General features: G+C 38.7%; 1 protein-coding gene across 2 annotated transcripts; it reads left to right on the forward strand.

Annotated features, from left to right (window-relative positions):
- Positions 1–25,725, forward strand: gale (UDP-galactose-4-epimerase). 2 transcript variants are annotated; one of them, XM_039740181.1, is made up of 11 exons: positions 1–114; positions 7,386–7,512; positions 8,509–8,621; positions 8,728–8,841; positions 9,527–9,703; positions 9,841–9,954; positions 10,897–10,963; positions 19,150–19,235; positions 19,340–19,417; positions 21,343–21,457; positions 25,269–25,725. In XM_039740181.1, exons 2-11 carry the CDS (start codon positions 7,392–7,394, stop codon positions 25,325–25,327), a joined length of 1,044 nt encoding a protein of 347 aa, XP_039596115.1. In that variant the 5' UTR covers positions 1–114; positions 7,386–7,391; the 3' UTR covers positions 25,328–25,725. The 2 variants fall into 2 exon arrangements, with proteins under 2 accessions (XP_039596115.1, XP_039596116.1); XM_039740182.1 differs by lacking the exon at positions 1–114 and adding an exon at positions 236–416.

Consider the following 25,725-nt stretch of genomic DNA (forward strand, 5'->3'; position numbering starts at 1 on the left):
CTTAAAGGGGTAGGTGCGCCGTCCAGGTCTTTACCCTGACCTGCGTGACTATTCATTTAAACCGTGCCAAAGCTTTTACCGCCAGGCAAAGGTTACACTAGGCGAGGAGTGCAGGTATGACAAACTTAAAAAAATGTAGAAAAAATATTAACTACTTTAACTTTAAATTTATATGTTATGTGGGGAGGGAAGTAATGAATGAGTGAGGCGACAGTGTCTCTTTAAACCAAAAACTGGAAGGCTGCAGTAGTGGGAACAGAGAGCTCCTTCAGTGTTGATGCATGAACCCGGAATAAGGATAAGACTTACGTGGAAGAAAAAAAAAAAAACGTTGTGTTTGTCAAATTAGTTCCTGAGAGCTAATATGTTCAGGCGTGAGGCTTCGGGACAGTTTCATTTTGAATCGTTGAGTTCAAGTAAGTAAGAAAATGTAAAGTCGTCAATAGTCTCGGAATAACAGAGGACTCATTGACCTACACACACAGAGAGAGAGATGGAGAAGGACTGGTACGAAATACGTCTGTCCGGATGAGCGAAATAAGATCAGTAAACTGACAGAAATCTATGGTGTATGAGAGTATCTACATTTGCCTGTTTCTTTTGTTTGACTCAGTTGTTTTTCGTTTGATAGCACAGTGTTCGCTGTATTAGCTCGTGGAATATTTTGAATTGTGATCACCCACCTACCTAAATCGTTGAGAGCGCTGTACTAACCGGAGGTGGACTTGTTTGATTTATTATTCATCACTCATAGGGTGGTGTTCTAGGCATTCAGTGCAAGGACAAGGACCCAGGAAACTGCATCCAATCTCAACATCACCGGACGAAAGACATTTACTATAGTTTGATTTTTTTTTCCTCGAAAAGATTCAAAAATCACCACTTTATTGCTTCAGTGTTTTTCGTCTTTGATTTTTGAAGTAAAACATTGTAGGATGTCTTCTTAAAGTAGGTGCCGATTAGTTGGCGGAAAGAACAAGTGAAATGAAATCCAAGTATTTCGAATGTTCTGTGAGTCAGACATAGACGGTAAAGTAACATTATGCTTTCGTGTCTTTGGATTTTAGTAGAACTGACATTTTCAGGGTACTCACGGTTGTTTATTTATGGGTGTTTTTTTAAACTATAGCACTAATTTCCTCCGGCTAAATCTAAAAACCGTTTGGTTACAATATTCAATGTTTAATTGCTTGGCCTTAAAGTGCATTATGTTATAAAACAAACAGCCCACAAATAAAAATTAAGATGATGACAATAATTTAAGGGCAGCGATGTAACAGGAAAAAATGGGAACACGAAGATTGCTGAACACACAAATAGAAGTCTGTGAATGTTAAGGATGCACGCTGTATGTTTTGCGCCATCCAAATTCAGAAAAAATCCATGGGATTTGTGATCCACTTTCCTATAGTATGTTTCTCCACAAAGCTTGTCTTGTCTCTCTTAGTTAGTTGTTTGCCATACCACAAATAAGTTATTTGAAAGAAAAAATCAAATTAGTGATAAGTGATAATCTTTTATTTTTCAATATTAACACGATCAAAGTTAAGTTAAGCTGCCCTGTGGGACATCCAGAGGGTTCACAGGATCCCCTCGAGGTTGCTGGATATTATGGCCGGCCTGTACACTGGTATTGTGAGTGCTGTGCAGAGTGGAGGCAGGACCGCTGCATTTTTCCCAGTTGGTTATGGGGTTTCTCAGGGGTGTGTTCATGCTCCTGCTCTGTTCAATGCTTGTACGGACTGGGTGTTGGGCAAGGTCGTGGGGTCCAGCAGCTGTGGGGCATCTGAAGAAAGATTCACAGATCTTGACTTTGCTGACGATGCTGTGATCTTCGCGGAGTCAATGGAGACTCTAATCGGGGTGCTCGAGAGACTGAGTGAGGAGTCTGAGTGTCTGGGCTTGCGAGTGTCCTAGATAAAAACCAAGATCCAGGCCTTTAATGACCTCTTGGGCACAGCCATCGGCAGTGTGTCTGTTTGCGGAGAGAGTGTTGACCCTGTTGAGAGGTTTACTTACCCTGGCAGTGACATTCATATCTCTGGTGACTCTTCCTGTGAAGTCAGTAGACGGATTGGGAGAGCATGGGGGGGTCATGAGGTCGCTGGAAAGGGGTGTGTGGCGCTCTCGATATCTGTGCAAAAGGACGAAGGTCCAATTCTTTAGAGTCCTGGTGCTTCCTGTCTTGCTATATGGTTGTGAGACATGGACGCTAAACATTGACCTGAGATGAAGACTGGACTCCTTTGGTACTGTGTCTCTCCGGAAAATCTTGGGTACCGTTGGTTTGACTTTGTGTCAAATGAACGGTTGCTAATGAAGTCACACATTATCTGCATTGTGAGGGAGCATCAGTTATGGCACTACGGCCATGTGGCGCGTTTCCCCAAAGGTGATCCGGCTCGTAAGATCCTCATTGTTGGGGACCCGAGTGGCTGGACCAGGCCAAGGGGTCGCCCGCGTAACACCTGGCTGCAGCCGATAGAGAGTCATTTCTGGAGGGCGGGACTGGACCGTGTGTCTGCCTGTGGGGTTGCCAACTGGGATCCTGAGTTGTTTTCCCGTGTAGTGGGTGCGGCAACGCACTGTACCAGTGAATGCTCCCCAACTTGACTTGACTTGTTAACACAATTGCAGTTCAACATCAGATTTAACAATAAGACAGTACAGTATTAGGATTAAATGCCAAACCAACACAGCAAAAAGAAGATCTGGGAAGTATACCTCACAAATTTTGCACTGCAGTCGGTGGTATGAGTCCAGGATATTAAATTGTAAAGCAGGGTGTACTGTAACAGGGATGGACATGACATAAAAGGAGATCTACAGACCAAACAGCTAGAGAATAAAACTAGAGAACAAAGTACAATGTAAAAGTAGAGGTTAAACTGAAAAACTCTGAATGGAACATTCAAGGCTGGCAGACCATATTTATACTGCACACTGAGGTAGAAACCGTATAATCAGGGGTTGAAAAAGGTTTTTAAGTCAAAAAAAAAAATGCAGGAACCATGTTCAAGAAAATTGTAAATGAAAGAACAGAAGTTAAAAAAGCCAGAGAGGACATTTGGCTATTCAGAATGAGTTTCAAGCAGGGGGACCCTTGAAAAGAGTCCTTGGGAGCGAGTCGCAGAAATTAGGTGCCACAAAGCTAAATGAGTATTTACTAACTGCTCTAACAGCATCTCGTCTTTGTTATAGGTTGCCGTTATTTATTATGTACGTGTTAACCAAATGATGGTCTGTATTTCAAAGTCTTAATGCATTTGCTTTGTAGTTGCATGCTCCTAAATTTCCAGATTACATTGAATCCTATTTTGTTGCTGTGCTGAGCTTTTCTGGCAGTGAGCATGGAAAGTAGTAAGGGATACTTATATACATCTTTGATACGTTTAAAGTAATGAGAAAAAAAAATCCATCTTTTTCATTTTCAAACCTGCTTTATCCAGTTTTAGGGTTGTGGTCATCCTATTTTACATTTCTGATACAGGATTTTTTTTTTCCACAAATGTTTTGAACAAAGTACACAGACAATTGTTGGTTCTCATCGCTAGCAGTGATGGCATCTCTGTGGAGTTTATATGATCTCTGCACATTCACATCTTTTTCATGTAGTGGAGTGTAGTCCAAGAAACATGTTGTCAGGTTGATTTAAACTCTAAATGAGAAAGACTGCTTTGGTCCAAAATTGAAATAATTGGCTAGATTATTATTGTAACGTATGCTTTAATTTTCCAGATTTTCTGTGCAGTTGTAGAAAACTTGTATGATTTATCCTGCCAGCAGTGACATAGTTACAGTGACGTGAGCACCCCATGCCACATTTATGGAGGTGGGCGTCTTGGCGGCCTAACACAGACTCTCATTGTTCACCTTTTAAAGGGGCCTTTTTAATGTGCTCCATCCGCGATGACTAACAGTTTCTATGAATGCACAGTCTAATATATAACAGTTTTTATTCAGACATGATCTCTATATTTTCTAGAAACCTCAAGTTTACTTCTATATTTAAAATTGGGATTTTTTTATATAGCTGGGTTGGCATTGAACAGCTCTGTTTTATTAGGATTATGCCCTGTTGTGTGTAATGATTGTGCAAGTTTAGTAGCATTCAGACTATAACAGAATCCCTTTATTGATGCAGTCTTTATGTTAGAGGCTATACTTGATCCATTTACAGAGTAGAGGAATATTTATTTAAATGCAGACCTTTTATCGGTTCTTTATTATATATTTATATATTTTTCATGTTTCCTCTTAATATTCAAAGATTTTCTGACAGGTTGTTGTCGGCTCTGAAGTGGTCCATTGTTCAGTAAGTATGATTTGATGTGTAGTTACATCCTGCCCAGGACTGGCATCTGCATTACTGCTGGTATAGGTAGGGCTCCCCAGGATCCCGTGATGAAAAATTAATGCTCTTCTCTGAACCACCTCTAGTGCTGCTACAGTGGGTACGGAAATTATTCAGACCCCCTTCAATTTTTCACTCTTTGTTATATTGCAGCCATTTGCTAAAATCATTTAAATTAATTTTTTCCTCATTAATGTACACACAGCACCCCATATTGACAGACAAAAAAAAGAATTTTTGAAATTGTTTCAGATTTATTAAAAAAGAAACACTGAAATATCACATGGTCCTAAGTATTCAGACCCTTTGCTGTGATACTCATGTATTTAACTCAGGTGCTTTCCATTTCTTCTGATCATCCTTGAGATCACCTTCATTTGATTCCAGCTGTGTTTGATTATATTGATTGGACTTGATTAGTAAAGCCACACACTAAGACCTTACAGCTCACAATGCATGTCAGAGCAAATGAGAATCATGAGGTCAAAGGAACCGCCTGAAGAGCTCAGAGACAGAATTGTGGCAAGGCACAGATCTGGCCAAGGTTACAAAAAAAGTTCTGCTGCACTTAAGGTTCACAAGAGCACAGTGGCCTCCATAATCCTTAAATGGAAGGCATTTGGGACGACCAGAACCCTTCCTAGAGCTGGCCATCTATCCAAGCTGAGCTACCGGGGGAGAAGAGCCTTGGTGAGAGAGGTAAAGAAGAATCCAAAGATCACTTTGGCTGAGCTCCAGAGATGCAGTCAGGAGATGGGAGAAAGTTGTAGAAAGTCAACCATCACTGCAGCCCTCCACCAGTCAGGGCTTTATGGCAGAGTGGCCTGTTGGAAGCCTCTCCTCAGTGCAAGACACATGACAGCCCACATGGATTTTGCTAAAAGACACCTGAAGGACTCTAAGATGGTGAGAAATAAGATTCTCTGGTCTGATGAGACCAAGATAGAACGTTTTGGCCTTAATTCTAAGTGGTATGTGTGGAGACAACCAGGCACTGCTCATCACTTATCCAATACAGTCCCCACAGTGAAGCATGGCGGTGGCAGCATCATGCTGTGGGCGTGTTTTTCAGCTGCAGGGACAGGACGACTGGTTGCAATCGAGGGAAAGATGAATGCGGCCAAGTACAGGGATATCCTGGACAAAAACCTTTTCCAGAGTGCTAAGGACCTCAGACTGGGCTGAAGGTTTACCTTCCAGCAAGACAATGACCCTAAGCACACAGCTAAAATAACGAAGGAGTGGCTTCACAACAACTCTGTGACTGTTCTTGAATGGCCCAGCCAGAGCCCTGACTTAAACCCAATTGAGCATCTCTGGAGAGACCTAAAAATGGCTGTCCACCAACGTTTACCATCCAACCTGACAACTGGAAAGGATCTGCAATGAGGAATGGCAGAGGATCCCCAAATCCAGGTGTGAAAAACTTGTTGCATCTTTCCCAAGAAGACTCATGGCTGTATTAGCTCAAAAGGGTGCTTCTACTAAATACTGAGCAAAGGGTCTGAATACTTAGGACCATGTGATATTTCAGTTTTTCTTTTTTAATAAATCTGCAACAATTTCAAAAATTATTTTTTTTGTCTATCAATATGAGGTGCTGTGTGTACATTTAATGAGGGAAAAAAATAATTTAAATGATTTTAGCAAATGGCTGCAATATAACAAAGAGTGAAAAATCGAAGGGGGTCTGAAGTATACAATGAATATTGTGTGTGGATTGAGCATTGTATCATTAAATAACATTAAGGTAGAAATTCATCCATTCATTATTAAACTTGCTTCATCCATTTGGTACTCGTGGGGCTCTGATACAGGCACAAGCCCAGGATGTGGTCCCCGTCTATCACATTGCACACCCATCCAAACACCTACAAGAGTTAATGGAACAAGCACATCTTTGAGATATGAGAGGGCAGCTACAGTAACTACATAAAAGCTTGCGCTGACTTGGGAAGCACAGAGTGACTGCTCAAACACCGTACATACAGACTGTATCCAGGGTAGGATTTGAACCCAGGACTCTAGAAATTGAAGTATAAATGGATATCTTTATTCTAATGATTTTAAAAAAAAGTTTATAGTATTGTCGTAACTGCATCACAGAGAATGTTTTCGTGCTCCTTTTAATAGAAATTAAGTGTATATTTGTACAGTATTTGTCCTTGCTCTTTAAGAATAGCTTCTTCCATAATCTTTACTATATTTATAATTTCCAGTTATCATGTTGACACTGGTTAGCACTGTAGCCCCACAGTTTATGTGGGCTAGGTTTTGATTTTGGACTGGTCATTTTCTGTAAAGTAATACTGTGCTGCCTGCACTAGTGAGTTTTGGAAAATTTCCTAAATTACATATGCCATTTATGTGTAGACTTTGTGGCTTTAATCTGTTTGTACCTTATTCCATGAACTCCTATCTAATATAGTAGCATGATGATGGAGTAGTTAGTGCTGCTGCCTCATAGCTCCAGGGTCTCATTCTGTTAGCACATTCTGCCTGTTTCTGCTTTGATTTGTGCCTCTTTCCTTCCACATCCTAATTTATATATTGTATGCATTGGATTTAGTAGTGAATGTAAATTGGTATGTTATGTACGTGTGGTTGATCATGCACTGTCAAGGACTGCCATTTTGGGTAATATACCTCGCTGGTGTTACAGAGCAACACAAAGTGATAATACAGTAATCCTTAGTTGCTATGATCACATTGTGAAATTAAAGAGAAGGCAAAAACCGTGCATTTTTGTCTATGTATTCTTTGAAAGATATTACTGCCATACAAGTACACTCAATACAACTTCCAACCCCCTGCAAAAGATCAGGAGAACATAGCACAGAATAGGGATATTTCTTAATTTTTTTTGTATTACGCATCATATTATCTTGTGATCTATACTGTAATTAGAATCCGTTTTTCATCAGCTTTGCCAGAACTTAGTATTTTATCAACTTAGTCAAAACTGATTATAAATTTGTAGTTTTTCATATTTTCATTTTAGTTACTTTACCTGTCATGCAAATTTTTCCAGGTGAAGATGGGTGAAAAGGTTCTGGTGACTGGAGGTGCTGGGTACATTGGCAGCCACTGTGTGGTAGAGCTCATTGAAGCTGGCTTCACTCCCGTGGTCATTGACAACTTCAGCAATGCCATTCGTAGTAAGCAATATCTCTTTTTCTTCAACAGCTCTCTAAATTTCTCCATTCCCTTGTGCAAGTCCATCATGCTTAGAATAGAGCAGTATATCAGAAAGGGATAATGGCAGATGTAGACATTAAATGCATTATTTACTGAATATCCATATACCTTTATCATTTACAATACTAAGTGTTAATAACCAGAGAAAGGATGACCTTGGTATTTAGTTAGATCACTTATCAATTTCAAATTGGCCCCATGTGAGTGAGTGGGTGAGGGAGCTTTGTGATATACTAACATCATATCCAAAGCTGGTTCCTGCTATTGGAATAACAACAACATCAACATTTATTTATATAGCATATTTTCATACAAATGATTTAGCTCAAAAGTGCTTTACAAGATGAAGAAAGAAAAAATATAAAAATTAGGCAATACTAAGTAACAAAGAATAAAGTAAGGTCCAATGGCCAAGGCTGGAGAAAAAAAAAACCAAATCTGCAGGTGTACCAAGGCCATGAGACCACCCAGCCCCCACTAGGCATCATGCCATTTGTAATCACTTCTGTGCTCTGCTGATGGAAGTCTTTAGGTTGCCTACTAAGTGTAAGAACAACAGTCAGCTTTTATTGATTGAAAACATGGATAAAAATGGAAAAAACGTGGATAAAAAATAAAATAGATGAAATGGAATAGTCTCCATCTAGTTTCCATTTTCATGTGAACCTAGATTATGTAAATTTTGAAATGTTAACATTAAATTACAAATTGATATCACAATGTATTTAATGTGACTGTGTAAACAAGTCTTGTGATGTACAATTGTCCCAAACAAAGCTTATGTTTTAGGCCTTATGCCAGATACTGCTTAGATATGCTGCAGCTCCTGGCAATCCTGTAATGAATGAATCAGGCCTAAAACAAATGAATGAGCGATTTCTTTGAATTTAGAAATTCAGAATGTGTTTTAATGATTGTGTACATTAAATTCTTTCGGTTCTGTCTCTTCTGTGAAGACAGTGGCACTCCTGAGAGCTTATGTAGGATTGAAAAAATCCTAAAGACCAAGATTGAATTCAGAGAGTTGGACCTCCTGAACCAGGCTGGTTTAGACCAAATCTTTAAAGAGGTAAAAAGGAAATAAATAAAGCTGAGTTGATATGAAGGCAAACCATCAAGTTTTGTTTGTCTGTTCTTGTATTTTGTTCATTACGTTTCTCCTCATTTTTCAACAGCACCAGTTCTCTGCAGTAATGCATTTTGCAGGACTAAAGGCAGTTGGCGAGTCTGTCCAAAAGCCCCTCATGTATTATCGTGTCAATCTGACTGGAACCATCAACCTTTTGGAGGTGAGTTTGCTAATGAGACTCATTTCATCTTGCCACAGATAAAACTTGAAGTAAAAAATGTATGTGTGTATGTTGCAGTAAAGCAGTTTCTGGGTTTTCTTTTTACCTCTGATGGCTATGGATTATAACATTGTTAGGTGGTGTTTAGTGAAGAATACATTTTAGAATGGCTAAATTCATGATAAGTTTGGAAGCTAATAAGTTTAATTTCACAGGCCAAATGTCCGGCTGGAGACAGGTTTTGTTTTAGGCGACAAAGAATAAATCCTATTGCATTGTTATGTGCAGCCCTTGGAAAGCCACTGTTAAGTCATTCTGTGTTCAGTTAGTTTTGAAGCGGGGTGTGGGGCAGGGGCGGGATGCAGTGGGGCACTTGATCTTGGATAAACAAAATTTACTTTGTGTTATGATTGTTTATGGTTTTGATTTCACTAAACAACACTTTATCACAAAAAGGTTGGGACACATTATGTCTGTCATGTTTAGAGTTAAGATAGCCAGGTAATTGGAATTTAGTTTTTGCTACAAATAGAAACAGTGGAATATAATGTAAAATTGAACTGATAAAACTACAGTTGCTGAGAAAGACTGTTGAAATTTTACTCTTATGCAGTCATGCTAAAATCCCATCACATTTTTATAAATCTAGTGTTAATTGGGCACACCATATTTACTGTTCTTTTAGACTATGCAGAAACATGGAGTGCACAACATTGTTTTCAGCAGTTCTGCTACAGTGTATGGGGATCCTAAAAAGCTGCCCATTGATGAAGCTCATCCTGTAGGGGGCTGCACGAATCCCTATGGAAAAACCAAGTACTTCATTGAAGAGATGATTGTAGACCAGTGTCGTGCACAGAAGGTTAGTGGCAAAAAAAAAAAAAAAACCTGGTGGGAATTTAGCCATAATTTTATATAACTATTAGAGTATGTATACCTTTTCTTGTAAGAAAATAAATATATTTTCAGAAGCATTCTAGAAAATTTTGTTCTTATTAGGACTGGAATGCTGTACTTCTGCGCTACTTTAACCCAATTGGAGCCCACCACTCTGGAATGATTGGGGAGGATCCACAGGGAATTCCCAATAACTTGTTGCCTTACATTGCTCAGGTAAGTAGATTCCTAACATTTTCAAAATTCTCATTATATACTTCGGCAAAGTTAAGAGTATGAATAATCTGTATTGAACATGAGGTGATTGTGAAGTGCTGGCTCTGGTGGTAGGAGATGAAATTTGTATATATACTGTAGTTTTTTTTTTTCTTTTTGGTGTACATAGTTTGATATGTTTTCATGAAATTTCTGAAATATCTTAACAAAAGTCTCAAAAAAATAACAAATATGTAAAACTGCATGAATTCTGTATAATTCTGAAGTATTAAGTTAAGTTTTGAGCAGTAGTGTAATGAGCAAACTGTGATAATCAGTGATAAATTCAGACTTCTATTCATGCACAATGTAGCAAAACAATAATATTGCAAATGTCAATCCAGGCAGCAGTAGATGCAAGGCAGGGGAGGCTGCTTTGTCTGCTCTACTGCTTCCTAATTTGACCTCTATGTTTGCAACTTTTTACTTTTTTCTTGGAGATATCTGTGCTGTAGTTCACATTGCCCTGTGCTATCTTAGAGCGTCCTGTGTCTCTGGCAATGACTTCAGCAATCTTTAAAAGATGTATAGTAATTGAATTGTAAACTCCTTGCAATTTTAATGGCAACAGGTCACATCATTTAGGATTTAGAATGTGGGTGTTCAGTGTTATTATTATTATTATTATTATTATTTTTAATTGATGTTTTGTTTTGATTATTTCTCTGTCCTGATCTTCAATTGGCCCTATTGTGTGTGTATGTGGGTTAGTGAGTGGGTTTGTGTGTGTTCGCCCTGCAGGGTCTGTTCCTCCCTTAGCTGGGATTGGCTCCAAGAGACCCCTGCAACCCTGTTCAGAACTAAGTGGGTTAGAAATTGAGTGATTGATATTGTATAGAAAGAAGTTAACAATATTAAAATGGAATTTTATTTATTAATCTCCAGTTGTTATTGTTTTGGTAGGTTGCAATTGGACGAAGAGAATACCTTAATGTATTTGGCAATGACTACAACACACCCGATGGAACAGGTAGATTCTTATTTTTTCAAGCACCATTTTTAAGTACTTTTTCATGGTGATGTTCTACTCTAGGTGGTATTACTACTCCATAGTCACTGGACCCTGTTTCGTTTCTGTACATGGTATAAGAAACTTCCTTATGTTTCCTCCTGTCATCCTAACGATGCCGTGCGATTAATCTCGCAAGCAGGTTTGACTTTGAACCATACATTTTAAGAAATTCAGTGTGAAAATGAGTTCTATTAGACCAATGCTTCATAATATTTTGTTTTCTATCTCATAGAGACTTACCCTTTTTTGGTGTTTGTGTGTGTATGTGCACATGGTTGAAAGTAAGGATTTGTAATTTTATGTTGTAAGTAGCAAAATACCCGCGCTTCGCAGCGGAGAAGTAGTGTGTTAAAGAAGCAATGAAAAAGAAAAGGAAACATTTTGAAAATAACGTAACATGATTGTGAATGTAATTGTTTTGTCACTGTTGTGAGTGATGAGTGTTGTTGTCATATATATATATATATATATATATATATATATATATATATATATATATATATATATATATATATATATATATATATATATATATATATACATACACACACACACACACATATATATACATATACATACATATCTACATATATACACACACAGCTATTTCGTATCAGTGCAATACGCTGCTTGTTAAAACTCCCGCTCTTACGTGCAAGTCTGCGTGGATATTATGAACTATCGTATTTGTTCAAGTTCTATTTAAATTTTAAATAGAAGGAATTTTTATTTAGTCGACAGAAATATCTTTGGTAGGAATGGTAAAACAGACAGGAATATTATTCCTGAATAAATCAACTCAAACCTTAAACAACTTATAATATTTTGCTCTCCATAAAAATATATCCTGTCTAAATTATACAAGTTAGAAATAAAGTAAACGTTAAAAGAACAAACATTCAAATTTCTTTACTCTTATGTAATTTTATATAAAAATAAACTTAGATTTTAAATATCCCAAAAGATTTTGCTCTCCATAAAAATATATCCTGTCAAAATTATACAAATTCAAATATGAACATGCTGCATAACAAAACCTGGAAATATAAATAAAATGTGTTCCTTTCAGCAATAACAAATCAAATCATTCAGTTGTCTTTGCTCATATGTCATTTTAGAGCTGGACGCCTGGCATCTTTTTGGCACAGGTTCGTTTCTGTTTGGTGTGAGGTTCTGTGTTGTGGAGATTCTCAGGATGGATTGCAGGTGCTCATCAGTGAGGCGACTCCTGTGTGCTGTTTTGTTAGTCTTTATCACTGAGAAGAGCTTCTCACACAGATATGTGCTACCAAACATGCACAAGGTTCGAGCCGCATGTAGACGGACTTTTTGTTCTTCAAAGTCACCAAAGCGCCGTGCAAACTCAGTGCGCCAGTTTATCAGCAAAGTGCGATTTGGGAACACCGTAGTGACGACTTGGTTTAACATTACTTGGCAACAGGGAAAGTGGGGCAAGTGCACTGGTGCATTTGTGTCTCCCATAAAAGCAGCTTCACTTGAAATCACTTTGTGATTGTGCACGGGTAAAACGTCCGCTGAAGTGTCAGATTCTTATTTAATTATTCTGCTTTCTGTATCTTCTGCATTGCATTCAGGTTACCCTGATGTTTTGTCTCATAGTGCCGTCTTAGATTAAATTCTGTAATTACAGCCACATTAGCTCCACAAATGAGACACACGGGTTCAGTAAACATATACTCAGCCTCCCATCGGTTTTAAAGGCTCTATTTTCAGAATCAACTTTTCTCTTCAGCATCGTGTGAGCTAGCTTCGCAATAACTTGCAGCATCATAAGGTAGACTTGATTAACGCGTAAGTGTTACGGCAAGGCAGCTGAAGCGCTGCATTATGGGATCTGTAGTTTATTGTGTTACCAGCGCTTCATATACCCGGCCATTAATAACAATAATACAGTATATAAAATGATCTCGGGCGGATATAATTACACGGGCCGGATGTGGCCCTGCCCTTGAGTTTGACACATATGGACTAAATAGAACTTGAAAAGATATATTTTTCAAATGTGATCGCAATTCAGATAGAGTTGACGCAGACTACAGCCTGCATGCCTCAATAAGTCATCCTCCCTCGCTCTTACTTTTTACCGCTCATCTAATGAATACACTGAGTATGGCTTTACCAAAACAATCATTGATGGCTAATAAAGTATCCATTATTCGAGTATGTAGATCGGGATATATATATATATATATATATATATATATATATACCCCGTATCGCAGCGAGAAGTAGTGTGTTAAAAAGCTAGAAAAGAAAAGGGAACATTTTAAAAATAACGTAACATGACTGTCAATATACAGTATTTGTTTTGTGAGTGTTACTGAGTGTTGCTGTCATCAAGGATTTGATTATCATTATTTCTTTCAATCAGGTTCGTATTTGTAGGATGTGTTGTGTTCAAGTTACATTCCGTGTTTGTCAATCGCTGTAAAGATGACAGGTTTCATTCATCGATTCGTTTCTTACTGCATCAATAAACAGCTCGTCTTCTTCTTTATCTGAGACCTGACACACTGCATGCACGGTTTTTTTACACTGTCTTCCTTTAGCGGACATTGACTTTTTCCAACGTGTGCTTTGTTTCCGCAGTAGCTGGATTTATGAATATGCTTATATGTATCAGACGCTTCATATTTTTGCTGCCTTTTCAATTGTGTAATTCGTTTTGTTCAGCTCTTTGGAACTGTTGCTTTTATCTGTGCACTGCGCCAGTTCACGTGAGCCACTCGGTGTACATGCATTGAAGGTTCCCAGCTGTGCTGGTGCCATCTCGTGCTATGTCCATGGCTGTATTTAATGTTACCTTAGTCCTGGCACTTAAAACTTTCTCTCGCAGTTTCGCTGAGTTTGTGTCAAACACCACCCTGACCATCTCATCTTCCTCTCCATAAGCACAGTCCTTCACCCGTGAATATTTAGTGGCAGTTTGCTATTGGATTGCCGCTGACGGACGGCCTTATATGGGCAGGCACTAAATTACAAACGCCAGCGGCAGCCTGTCTATGAACTTAATTTATGGTGTAGGTTTACATCGTGCTTTGTTTCCGAAGTAGCAGAACTCATGAATGTGGTTGTATATGTCACTCGCTCGCTTCTTATTGTTTCGCTGCCTTCTCAATTATATAATGCATGTTTTCTTCAGCGCTTTTTGGAGGTCTTCCTGGTTTTCAATGTACTGCGTGATTACGTGGGAGGCGTGATGATGTCACACGAAACTCCGCCCCACGGCGTTCAAGCTCATCTCCATTACAGTAAATGGAGAAAAACAGCTTCCAGTTATGACCATTACGCGTAGAATTTCGATATAAAACCTGCCCAACTTTTGTAAGGAAGCTGTAAGGAATGAACCTGCCAAATTTCAGCCTTCCACCCACACGGGAAGTTGGAGAATTAGTGATGAGTGAGTGAGTGAGTGAGGGCTTTGCCTTTTATTAGTATAGATTCTAGTAATTTTCTAGATAGAGCATAAAAGCTTTGTCAGTTGGCAGGGTGTGCTAATAATGGATCTTGATTCATAAAATTATATCCTTACGCTGACTGAGTACTGGCAAATCTAATTACTGTAGAAGTAAGCATTTCATTTTTACAGCTATTTTACATTTTTTACATCAGGGAAAACTTGACTATTTAAGATGAAAGAGAAAAAAAACATGATGAGAAATTTGTCGTTTTTTCATATACTGTGAAGAAGTGGTTTAATTGACAATATCTCTGGTGCAATGATCTCAAAACATATTCTTGACATAAACATTTGCTGATATGTAAAATAATGTAAAAAAAATGCATTGTATGTCCAACTATCCAGAAACGTTGTTTCTTTCATATTGGAATATATATATATATATATATATATATATATATATATATATATATATATATATATATATATATATATATATATATATATAATAACATTTTAATTGTTAATGAAAACACATTCCATACTTTTTAGATATGTATAATGTGTTTCGTGACAGGAAAGGAGGGGATGACTTAGATCTAGACTTTACAGAATTTTTCTATAATTGCCACCATGTCTTAACCTTAACCAACCTAAGCTATACATAAAAAATGACTTGACTTTAGGGAGGGTCACTTACACTTTTCCAATTAGACTAATGTTAAGCTGGAGTTCTCCTCATCAAATTTGCTAACATAAATGAAAAGGCTTTTTTCTATTCTGTCCCTACAAGTTGCTTGTAAAATGATTTTATATTGCAGATATGTATATGGTGTGGAAGCCAGCCCCAGACACAGACAGACAGACACCAATGGTTGAAAACACCACACGTTTATTTACACAAGTGCACACAACCTGGTGCCCCTGCACCACACACCCTCAAGTCTGAGCCTCTCACTAGTCCTCTTTTCACCGCCTCCGCTCCTCTCCTCCGAGCTTCATCCTTTTCCACCTGACTCCAGCTGACGAATGGAGGGAGGCGGCCCCTTTTAAGTCCACCCGGACATGCTCCAGGTGCCTCCTAATGAGCTTCCAGGCGGCACTTCCTGGTGTGGCGGAAGTTCTGCAAGAGCACCCTGAAGCAGTCTGGGTGTCCCTGGTTTTCCTTCCGCCAGCACCTCCAGGTGTCGCAAAAGTGCTGACCTCCAGGGCTCCTCAGGCGTCTGGGTGCCCCGTGGTGGTGACCACGGGCCCCTAAAGGGTTGAGCTTCCAAGCTCTGTTCCCATGGCCACCGTACAAACCAGTGCGGCCGCCCTCTCGTGGTCCGGAGGAGGCGTAATCCCTCTTCTGGTCCTTCCAGGCATCCCGGCTGGGTACCGCCCCCAGCCACTCGGCACAATGGCTTAACTCCGCAGTATTGCTTTTAACACAGTGGCATGCTTGAACACAATGAAAATTCAAACTTGTCATATAATAATGTTCTATTTTTGAGTATGGGAAAAGATAATACTGTATAATAGTGTAACTCTGCTTGCATTTTTTACCAAACTTTTTAACATTAATATTTTTCCACTTTGATTGATCTATAGTTTTAAACCATATGAAACAGAGTGGCAGGATACTGTAAAGGGGACACGTACATTTCTCGACTCTCTAATGAGTTATTGTCTTGACTGCGCAAATTCCTTACTTTCTCTAACAGTGACTGTTGTCTGAAACATGAGATTGTCCAAAATAGTAGAGTCCATATTGCCATCTTGATTTGATAAGGGAAAAACCCAGACAGAAAAAAAGTCTCAAATTGCACTCTGCCAAATTCATTTTAAAAGTGATTTGTGTTACAACATACTTGTCTCTGAAATGTACTTCCAAGATCAACATAAATGATTAAGAAATATGAATAAATCATGAAATATAATTTTTTATAAAAATTGTATAGGGCGGTGTATAAAAAACACTTAAGATATAATTTGCTTTACATCAAGTAGGGCATCCCTCTATTTTCTAAGCCTTTTATCTAGATTGGGGTTATCAGGAGGCAGTGCTTGTCCTGTCCACAGTTGATTGTAAGGTAAGAAGAAATCCTGGACAGGCAGACAGTCTGTTCATCACAGGACGCACTAACTAATACAGGCTATATATGAACTAGCCTGTCCATGTTTACGATATAGGGGAAAAGTAAAGTATCTGGAGAACAATCCACACAGAGTCTGGAGCTACATTTCAACACCAGTAATCATCATCATACTGTCAGTGTTGCAGGAAACCATTGTTGTTGCAGCATTGAGAGCAAGTCAGGAAGCAACAATGGATGGCGTGCATGTCTAATGTAGTTCATTTCCCCTTTAAGGCCTAAAAGAGGATAACCTTTTACCTTCACTTTTCTTCAGAGACTACTTCTATTAGTTGCAGTCAAACTATAATTGCTTTGCCAGTGTTGTAGCATGTTCTTGAACAAATGCATACGAGAAACTATTCAGAATATCAAGAGATCTGCAATTTCATATTGTTTTAACAGTGTAAGATATGACCACCTAAAGTACATATGTCAACAGAGTTCCACAGTAATGCCAAATTCAATAGAAAACAAGTAGAAAGTCTTATGAAGCAATGTTCGTTTTGAGAAAATGCAAATGATTGAGCGATTTTTTTTTTAAATCTGAGACCTAACACACCAGTGCGTATATACTGCATGACCACAAATAACTGTGCATAAATCTGAATGGCATAAGAAATTATTTTATACAGAACTTATGTTATTCTTTAAAAGAGTGAAAATTTAAGCCATTGTTAATGTCAGGAGTGCAATTAATTGTAGCAATGCACATCTAGTCTACAGGGGTGTCCAATGCGTCGATCGCAATCGACCGGTAGATCGCCAAGGTAGTGCAAGTAGAGCGCATTAACGTTTAAAAAATTTTTTTTTGAATGCAGTCTATCATATATCCTCCCTATGGCATTTGCCACTTGATTGGCATATAGGGCGGCCAGTCTGTGATTTCTTCTCTTCTAACACACTGGTCATCCCGCACACATGATAAAACACGCGAGCTACTGCAAAACTCCGGCTGTGATCTAGTTAGCCTTCCAATTTATATCGACTAAAGAAGGGATTTAAAAAAAAAAATTGTTTGGGGAGAGTATGAGCTGGATGTGGAATTGGAAGATGATTTTTTTTGTCTCACAATGTAACAATCGAAGTGCGTTTGTCTGATCTGTCAATCTATCATTGCTATTCCAAAGAAGGAAAATGTGGAAAGGCACTGTCGAGCTGTTCATAAAAACTACGAAACTGACGTCCTTCCAAAAAGTGATCTGAGAAAGACAAAGGAGAGGGAACTAAAATCGCAGTTAATCGGACAGCCGTCATTTTTCACTCGGCTGAATTCAAAAGCTCCTTGATTGCATTATTCAGCTCTACTTATTTATGCGAGTCAGCCTTTTCCCACATGACAATTATTAAATCCAAATACTTTAGTGACCATAAATGTATTTTATTGTTATTGTGCCATAAAGGTTATTCAGTTATGTAAGGTACGACAACATACATTTTATGTATAAACTATACTCAGTGTATATATATACAGCCGTCTGGAGTTTTTTTTTTTGTTTTTTCTGTCCACCCTGGCCATCGGACCTTACTTATTCTATGTTAATTAATGTTGACTTATTTTTATTTTTTATTGTGTCTTCTATTTTTCTATTCTTTATTTTGTAAAGCACTTTGAGCTACATTTTTTCTTGTATGAAATTGTGCTATATAAATAAATGTTGTTGTTGTCCATTCGCTTTTAAAATCTTGCTTAATTCAATCTTTTTCTGGCAGCATTGACACCTCATCCATACTTGGTTTTTACCTTGTGCCCAGTCTTTTCTCACACACTCAGTGATGCTACCAATCATCCTAATCTTTGTCTCTTGGCTGTTGGAAGAAAATACATGCATTGTCATAGAAAAGGAGCAGGTTTCATACTGCGACCACTGTAATATTTTTGTAGCAAAAGTGAGAAGTGTATTGTTTGGTGGGCTGTGATTCCAGTGAATACTTCTTATAAGACAGTTCAGAGTACAGAGTTCAGACACAAGTAGATACAGTTTTTTTTGATATTGATACATATTTAGTTTTATGAACTTTTCTGCTTCCTAGAAAACCTGTAAGTGAAACATTAAGATCATCAGAAATCTGTAGAAAATTAATAAACTCCTCTTTCGATGCAAATGTGAATGATTTTTTTAACTAGTAATATGTTTAATAATTATAAGGGTGTTTGTTAATTCCAATAAACACTATTTTACATTGATTTTTTTTTCCAGTTTTGCTTTAGATGTATTTTTTTTTTATTTTAATTTTCCTCAAAAATATTTCCTGGAGAGGGTGGTGTGTTTTTTTTGTTGATTGTATAAAATAAATCAACTTAAACGTATGCTTACTGCACATTTCACTTAAATATTTGTCCAGAGTGATAATACTACATAACTGAATCCAAATTCTGAATTCACAACATTTTTTAAATATATATCCTGTTTAATTAAGTACAAAACAAGGAGTAAATTTTAAACTTTTCATGGACATTTGTTGCATTTTATTTGTAAGTCATGCTGCTTTTGGCAAACTTAAATAATGGAATGAGTATTCTGTGGGGCACGTGCAGATTAAAATATCATTCTGATATGCACCCATTAAAATAAACTTGAACTAATATTCTCTCTGCCTCTTCACAGGGGTGCGTGACTATATCCATGTGGTTGATCTGGCAAAGGGACACATTGCAGCTTTGAAGAAACTAAAAGAAAATTATGGTTGCAAGGTAGAGAATTTAGCCATATTTTTATTCTGTTCTTTTTTTTTTCCTTTTCCTCCACTCTGAGGATGGTATTACCCAAACCTTTCTGTTTTTCTTGTTGCGTGAAGGTATATAACCTTGGCACTGGAACTGGGTACTCTGTACTGCAGATGGTCCAAGCTATGGAGAAGGCTTCTGGGAAACAGGTGATTTTGTGTTCCTTAAAAATATTTGGTGTGAAATGCTTGGAGATTCTAATGTAATGTCAAATAATCATCTGCCATAGAACAAAATATAAATCTTATAAAACAAAATGCATCTTTTTGACCTTTGTGTATTATAATGGAACACATGATTGACTCGTTTATTTATTTATTTTTTTTGTACATAAAGCGTTACACACCTCTTCATTAATTTGTAAGACTGAATGTTTACAGTATATTATAAAATGTACACTAGTACTACAAGCAATAATAGCTATGTAGAGAATTGCAGTTATTATTCCATATTGCTTGTAAATACTTGTGGACTTGCCAATATGATCATTTTATTCTTCTCTTTAAGTGTGGTGTAGAAATACATAACTAAATTATACTTAATCCAGAAATTAACTAGTAATTGCAGTGTAGTAGTTAAGTAATTACTGTGTCATATATTGTAACTAGCTGTGTTACCTGGCTTTGCTTGGGAAGTTTCCTAAGACAAATGGGTGTCAGTTATAGTGCCATTGGTTAATTGGAGGTAAGAAAATACCTATGTAATTAAGTTAGAACATTTTGCTTGCAATATTTGTAGAAGTTGACCTTAGTCATTAACAATTTTAACTCTTATATATGATCCACACATGACTGAATATTCCTGCCATTGATCAATTGTTTCTTTTTCTAGTGATTGGCCTTTGCTTTTGTTAATGGTCACTACAAAGCACACTTTGTTTTAATTCAAAAGAATAATCAGTAAAAATAATGGGAATTTTGGGAGTTTTTACTACTTCTGTTATTTATTACTAGTATTGTATGTTACAGTTTTCATTTATTTACATCACTCACTCACTAAAGTCGTAACACTAAATGTTACTATGGTTTGGAACCTTTTAAATGATTGTTGTTCTGGAGGTGTGCCAGCCCACTTCTAGTACGGTTTTTCTCCACCTCAATATATTGTAGTGATGTCTTGGTCAGTAGAGAAATGAAGGCCGTCGCTACCTGCTTGTGTTGGGCACAAGGAAACCAGCACTCCTGTATTTCTCTCTAAATGGCAACCAACTTGAGCTTTATTGCTAAACACATCTTACCTGAGCTTAATCAAACCTTCTTCCTTCCACTTCACAGCTTGGGCCTCATATCCCATATAGTGGTTGAAGGGAAACCATAAAGGAGGTATTCTGTGTTGTTGATGTTTTGTGCCCCTGCGTGATGACATGACATTATAATCTAGTGGACCCCCTTGGAGATTGGAGTGTGTTTTATTTTAGTATAAATTATTGAGGAGTGGGGGTTGTACTCTTCAGGTTTGAGTGTGTTGGTGTTAGCATATGAAACCTTTGAGCCCTTCAAGCCCTGATTCCCTCTCTTTTTCCTGTGCAAAACTCTTTGCCTTCTTCACTCCTTACATCTTAATGCTAGTGCCACTGCTGGCAACCTTCATTTGCATACATGGGAAGCTCCATAAATCTGTCCGATCACTTCTTGGTGCTGTGCAATTAAAAGGATGCTGTGTGTTAGACTAGCCCCATCGATGCAACATTATTATTGACCAATATTGAGAAATAAAAGAAAAAAACATGCGTCATCTAGTTTTCTTTTTTCTGTAATGTTTCCAGATGTTAAAGACACTCATCAAGGCATTTTTGAGATTTTGGGGTATTTCATTTTTCTATTTTAGGTTTGAGGTTGTGTTTACTTGTAAGTATTGATATGTTGTCATGTTTCTTTAAGTGACTATCTATCTAACTAGGGGACACCAGCCTTTCTTTTCATTTAATGTAAATGTGCAAGGTTAATTAATTAACAGTACACATTTTACTTTTTTTACTTAATTTATAAAATTTGCTGGTGAAAATGACATAATTGCTAATATGTGTGTGTGTGTGTGTGTGTGTGTGTGTTTTTTTTTTCCCTCTGATTTTCAGATCAAGTATAAGGTGGTGCCTAGAAGGGAAGGTGACATTGCCTCTTGCTATGCAGATCCTACACTGGCGGAAAAGGAGCTAGGATGGACAGCTGTCTTTGGACTTGAGAGGATGTGTAAGTTTATAAAGAGAGAAAATAAAAATATTACAGTGTGATTGCGCCATCATAAGAAAATAAGAAATCTGACAAATTAGAGGAGACCTTCGGTCCATCAAGCTTGTTCATTTAGCAAAAATAGCTGAACTGTCCCAATAACTAATCCAGGTACTTCTTAAAGATTGTCAAGGTTTCTGCTTCAACATTCAGGTTTCAGTACATTGTACCAGATTTCCTTATCTGGTTGAGTTGGTTACTTGGTTTCTTTAAAAGCAGCATTTTTTTTAATTATTCTATTCTATTCTATTGTAGCAGTTAGCAAATATAGCTATGTATCTTTACGCTTTATTCAACCACATTTTCCTCCATTGGGGTTATAGCATCTCGGAGTACCCCTTCGCAGCAAGTGGAACAAGGTGGGAACTCGCACTAAATACACAATTTTGAGTCTTCTGTTCACCCTGTTAACCTATACCTTCGATTATGACTGCATCTCTATCATTTCACTGTTGTGTTATAGACTATGCACTAAGAATGATCATGAGCACTGAGCATATTCTTATTCTGTGTACTATTTACCTCAGAGTATAAGATGCCCCCTAACCCCATCATGCCTCTGACTCTTTGAGAAATACTTTTTTTTTTTCACCCCTGTATGTATCACTTGTATGTAACTCGCCCGGAGTTCCTTAAGGCTCTGGATGTTGTAGGACTGTCTTGGTTGACACGTCTCTGCAACATCGCATGGACATCAGGGACAGTGCCTCTGGATTGGCAGACCGGGGTGGTGATCACCCTCTTTAAAAAGGGGGATCGGAGGGTGTGTTCCAACTATAGAGGGATCACACTCCTCAGCCTCCCTGGAAAAGTCTATTCGGGGGTTCTAGAGAGGAGGGTCCGTCGGATAGTCAAACCTCGGATTCAGGAGGAACAGTGTGGTTTTCGTCCTGGTCGCGGAACAGTGGACCAGCTCTACACCCATAGCAGGATCCTGGAGGGTGCATGGGAGTTTGCCCAACCAGTCTACATGTGCTTTGTGGACTTGGAAAAGGCATTCGACCGTGTCCATCGGGGAATCCTGTGGGGGGTGCTCCGGGAGTATGGGGTACCGGACCCCCTGATAAGAGCTGTTCGGTCCCTGTACAACCGGTGTCAGAGCTTGATCCGCATTGCCGGCAGTAAGTCGAGCCTGTTTCCAGTGAGAGTTGGACTCCGCCAGGGCTGCCCTTTGTCACCGATTCTGTTCATAACTTTTATGGACAGAATTTCTAGGCGCAGCCAGGGTGTTGAAGGGGTCCAGTTTGGTGGACTCAGGATTGGGTCACTGCTTTTTGCAGATGATGTTGTCCTGTTTGCTTCATCAGGCCCTGATCTTCAGCTCTCTCTGGAGCGGCTCGCAGCTGAGTGTGAAGCGGCTGGGATGAGAATCAGCACCTCCAAATCCGAGACCATGGTCCTCAGCCGGAAAAGGGTGGAGTGCCCTCTCAGGGTTGGGGGGGAGATCCTGCCCCAAGTGGAGGAGTTCGAGTATCTCAGGGTCTTGTTCACGAGTGAGGGAAGAATGGATCGTGAGATTGACAGGCGGATCGGTGCGGCGTCCGCAGTGATGCGGGCTCTGCATCGGTCTGTCGTGGTGAAAAAGGAGCTGAGCCGTAAGGCAAAGCTCTCAATTTACCAGTCGATCTACATTCCTACCCTCACCTATGGTCATGAGCTATGGGTAGTGACCGAAAGAACGAGATCGCGAATACAAGCGGCTGAAATGAGTTTCCTCCGCAGGGTGTCTGGGCTTTCCCTTAAAGATAGGGTGAGGAGCTCAGTCATCCGGGAGGGGCTCAGAGTAGAGCTGCTGCTCCTCCGCATTGAGAGGAGTCAGATGAGGTGGCTCGGGCATCTGATCAGGATGCCTCCTGGACACCTCCCTGGTGAGGTGTTCCGGGCATGTCCAACCGGGAGGAGGCCCCGGGGAAGACCCAAGACACGCTGGAGGGACTATGTCTCCCGGCTGGCCTGGGAACTCCTTGGGATTCTCCCGAAAGAGCTGGAAGAAGTGGCCGGGGAGAGGGAAGTCTGGGCCTCTCTGCTTAAGCTGCTACCCCCGCGACCCGACCTCGGATAAGCGGAAGAGGATGGATGGATGGATGGATGGATGTATCACTTGAATAGAAAGTGGGGTATGCATGTTAAGTGTTAATTAAAGAAAACTGATAAAGGAAAGGCCTGAATAAACGGTGATGCTGTGAGATGTCAAACGAATTTTAATGTATATTGGCTTGAATTCTGCAAATGACAAGAACTGTACTGGAAGAAATAAATCTTATTTCTTGATCTTTTGATGATGACTATGAAACAAACTGTCTTTAGTTGAGATCTGGTGTCAAATTTAGAAAACTTGTTTATGCACAATAAAGGGTCCAAAGTATGTGTACTCCATTTTCAAAGCAAAAATCAGTACGTGTACTGCAAATCTGTACACATTTCAGAGAAAGCGGGAAATGACAACACCCTTGATAAAGTTGGAAAATGTAGCAAAACCAGCTAAATGACAAATCACTCGTATAATCATATCACTGAGCTGTTATTATAATATGCGTTGACATAATGAATATGATTTACAAATTCTGTTTTAGTTCCCTTTTAAAAGTGTCATCCATCCATCCATTTTCTAACCCGCTGAATTCGAATAGGGTCACGGGGGTCTGCCAGAGCCAATCCCAGCCAACACAGGGCACAATGCAGGAACCAATCCTTGGCAGGGTGCCAACCCACCGCAGGACACACACAAACACACCCACACACCAATCACGCACTAGGGCCATCAATTCTGCATATTTGCCTGAAGATTTTTTTTGTTTGTTTGTTGTCAGTTTACCTGTTGTCACTTCTTAGGAAACTACCCATTAGGTCAGGAATATCTCATCATGCCTGCTGAGCTGGAAGTCATTAACCAACTGACAAGGCACTGCATTCAGTTTTCATATAGTAAGCTGAACATGTTTATGCCAATATAAAAGGAAATTTGCAGCAGTGTCCAGTTTTCTAACCTATTAGAAGCACTTTATTGCAATTAGGACACCTAGCGAGAATGAAATGCTTTTCTTAAACGTCAGCATTGACATTCTATCAATGCATAAGTCATCTATGATACCAGGATGAGACTAACAAATGTCATGGTTTGTTGTCCTGAATCAACCCTTGATTCATTTATGCTAAGATAAAGTAGCATTGGCTGTACGTGATAGCAAGCTTGTTGGCAAAGTAACTGGCTTAACTCTTAGTTTTTCATATGGCCAATACTATTAATTATAACAGCAACTATGTCATTACATGCGTCAAGTGATAGGGGCTGCCCGCTCAGATGCTGGGGCCTTACACCTTTCTTTGACCCCCAGAACACAGAATAGGGTTGCTACAATGCTGTGCAGAGCACAGCAGAGGACTTGACACGTCAGGTGAGAAGCTGCTCTGTAGCATTGTGATTGCACATGCACAAGGTTGATTAGCGTAGTCCATATATGGTTGTTTCAGGGTGGGGATCGTGGCACATACACTTATTTACAAAGTGATTGTGATTTATAAAAGGTAAATAGTGTAAAAATGTGCATACTCCAGGTTTTATAAATTGGATTTGTTTTTGGCATATGTATTTTCCAGTTTTTTGGTATACGCATGTTTTCACATGGAACATTATCATCCTGGAACATTGTTTTACCATCAGAATTTAAATGGTTTACTGTAGGACATAGGATACCAAGGAGAAATAATGGACTGTTTTAAGGTGTTTTATAACTTGTCTATGTGCTAAAACCTTCCTTTTCTTTTCTTACAGGTGAGGATCTGTGGCGTTGGCAGTCTCAGAATCCAAATGGCTTCAGCAAAGCCACATAGTGTTAGCAGGAACTGCTCTACTGTTTTCATGTGACCATTTGGAATGTAGATAGACTGGGCATTGCAAGTGATGCTTTTGAAAGGAACTCCACAGAAATGAATACTGTTTCGAGTACTAAACTTTATAACTGGATTAATTGTTAATAAGAAGACTGATGGATGGTTATTCATGACAGACTGTTCTGTTAAGCATAGTTTTTTACTTTTTAATAATGAAGATCTTTTGTAAAAAATATTTTGCTGCTATAGCAACAATTGAAACCTCTCACTGTAAGAGAATACATTTTTTGTATTATGTCAGGGGGCACAATAGAAGAATCAAGTATGGTCAGATTCTTATACTTGAATGTGACTAAATAAATGAAATAGCATTTTTAATTAAACAGTTATTTACAGTA

The sequence above is a fragment of the Polypterus senegalus genome, chromosome 17, assembly GCF_016835505.1.
Source record: "Polypterus senegalus isolate Bchr_013 chromosome 17, ASM1683550v1, whole genome shotgun sequence".
Classification (NCBI taxonomy): Eukaryota; Metazoa; Chordata; class Cladistia; order Polypteriformes; family Polypteridae; genus Polypterus; species Polypterus senegalus.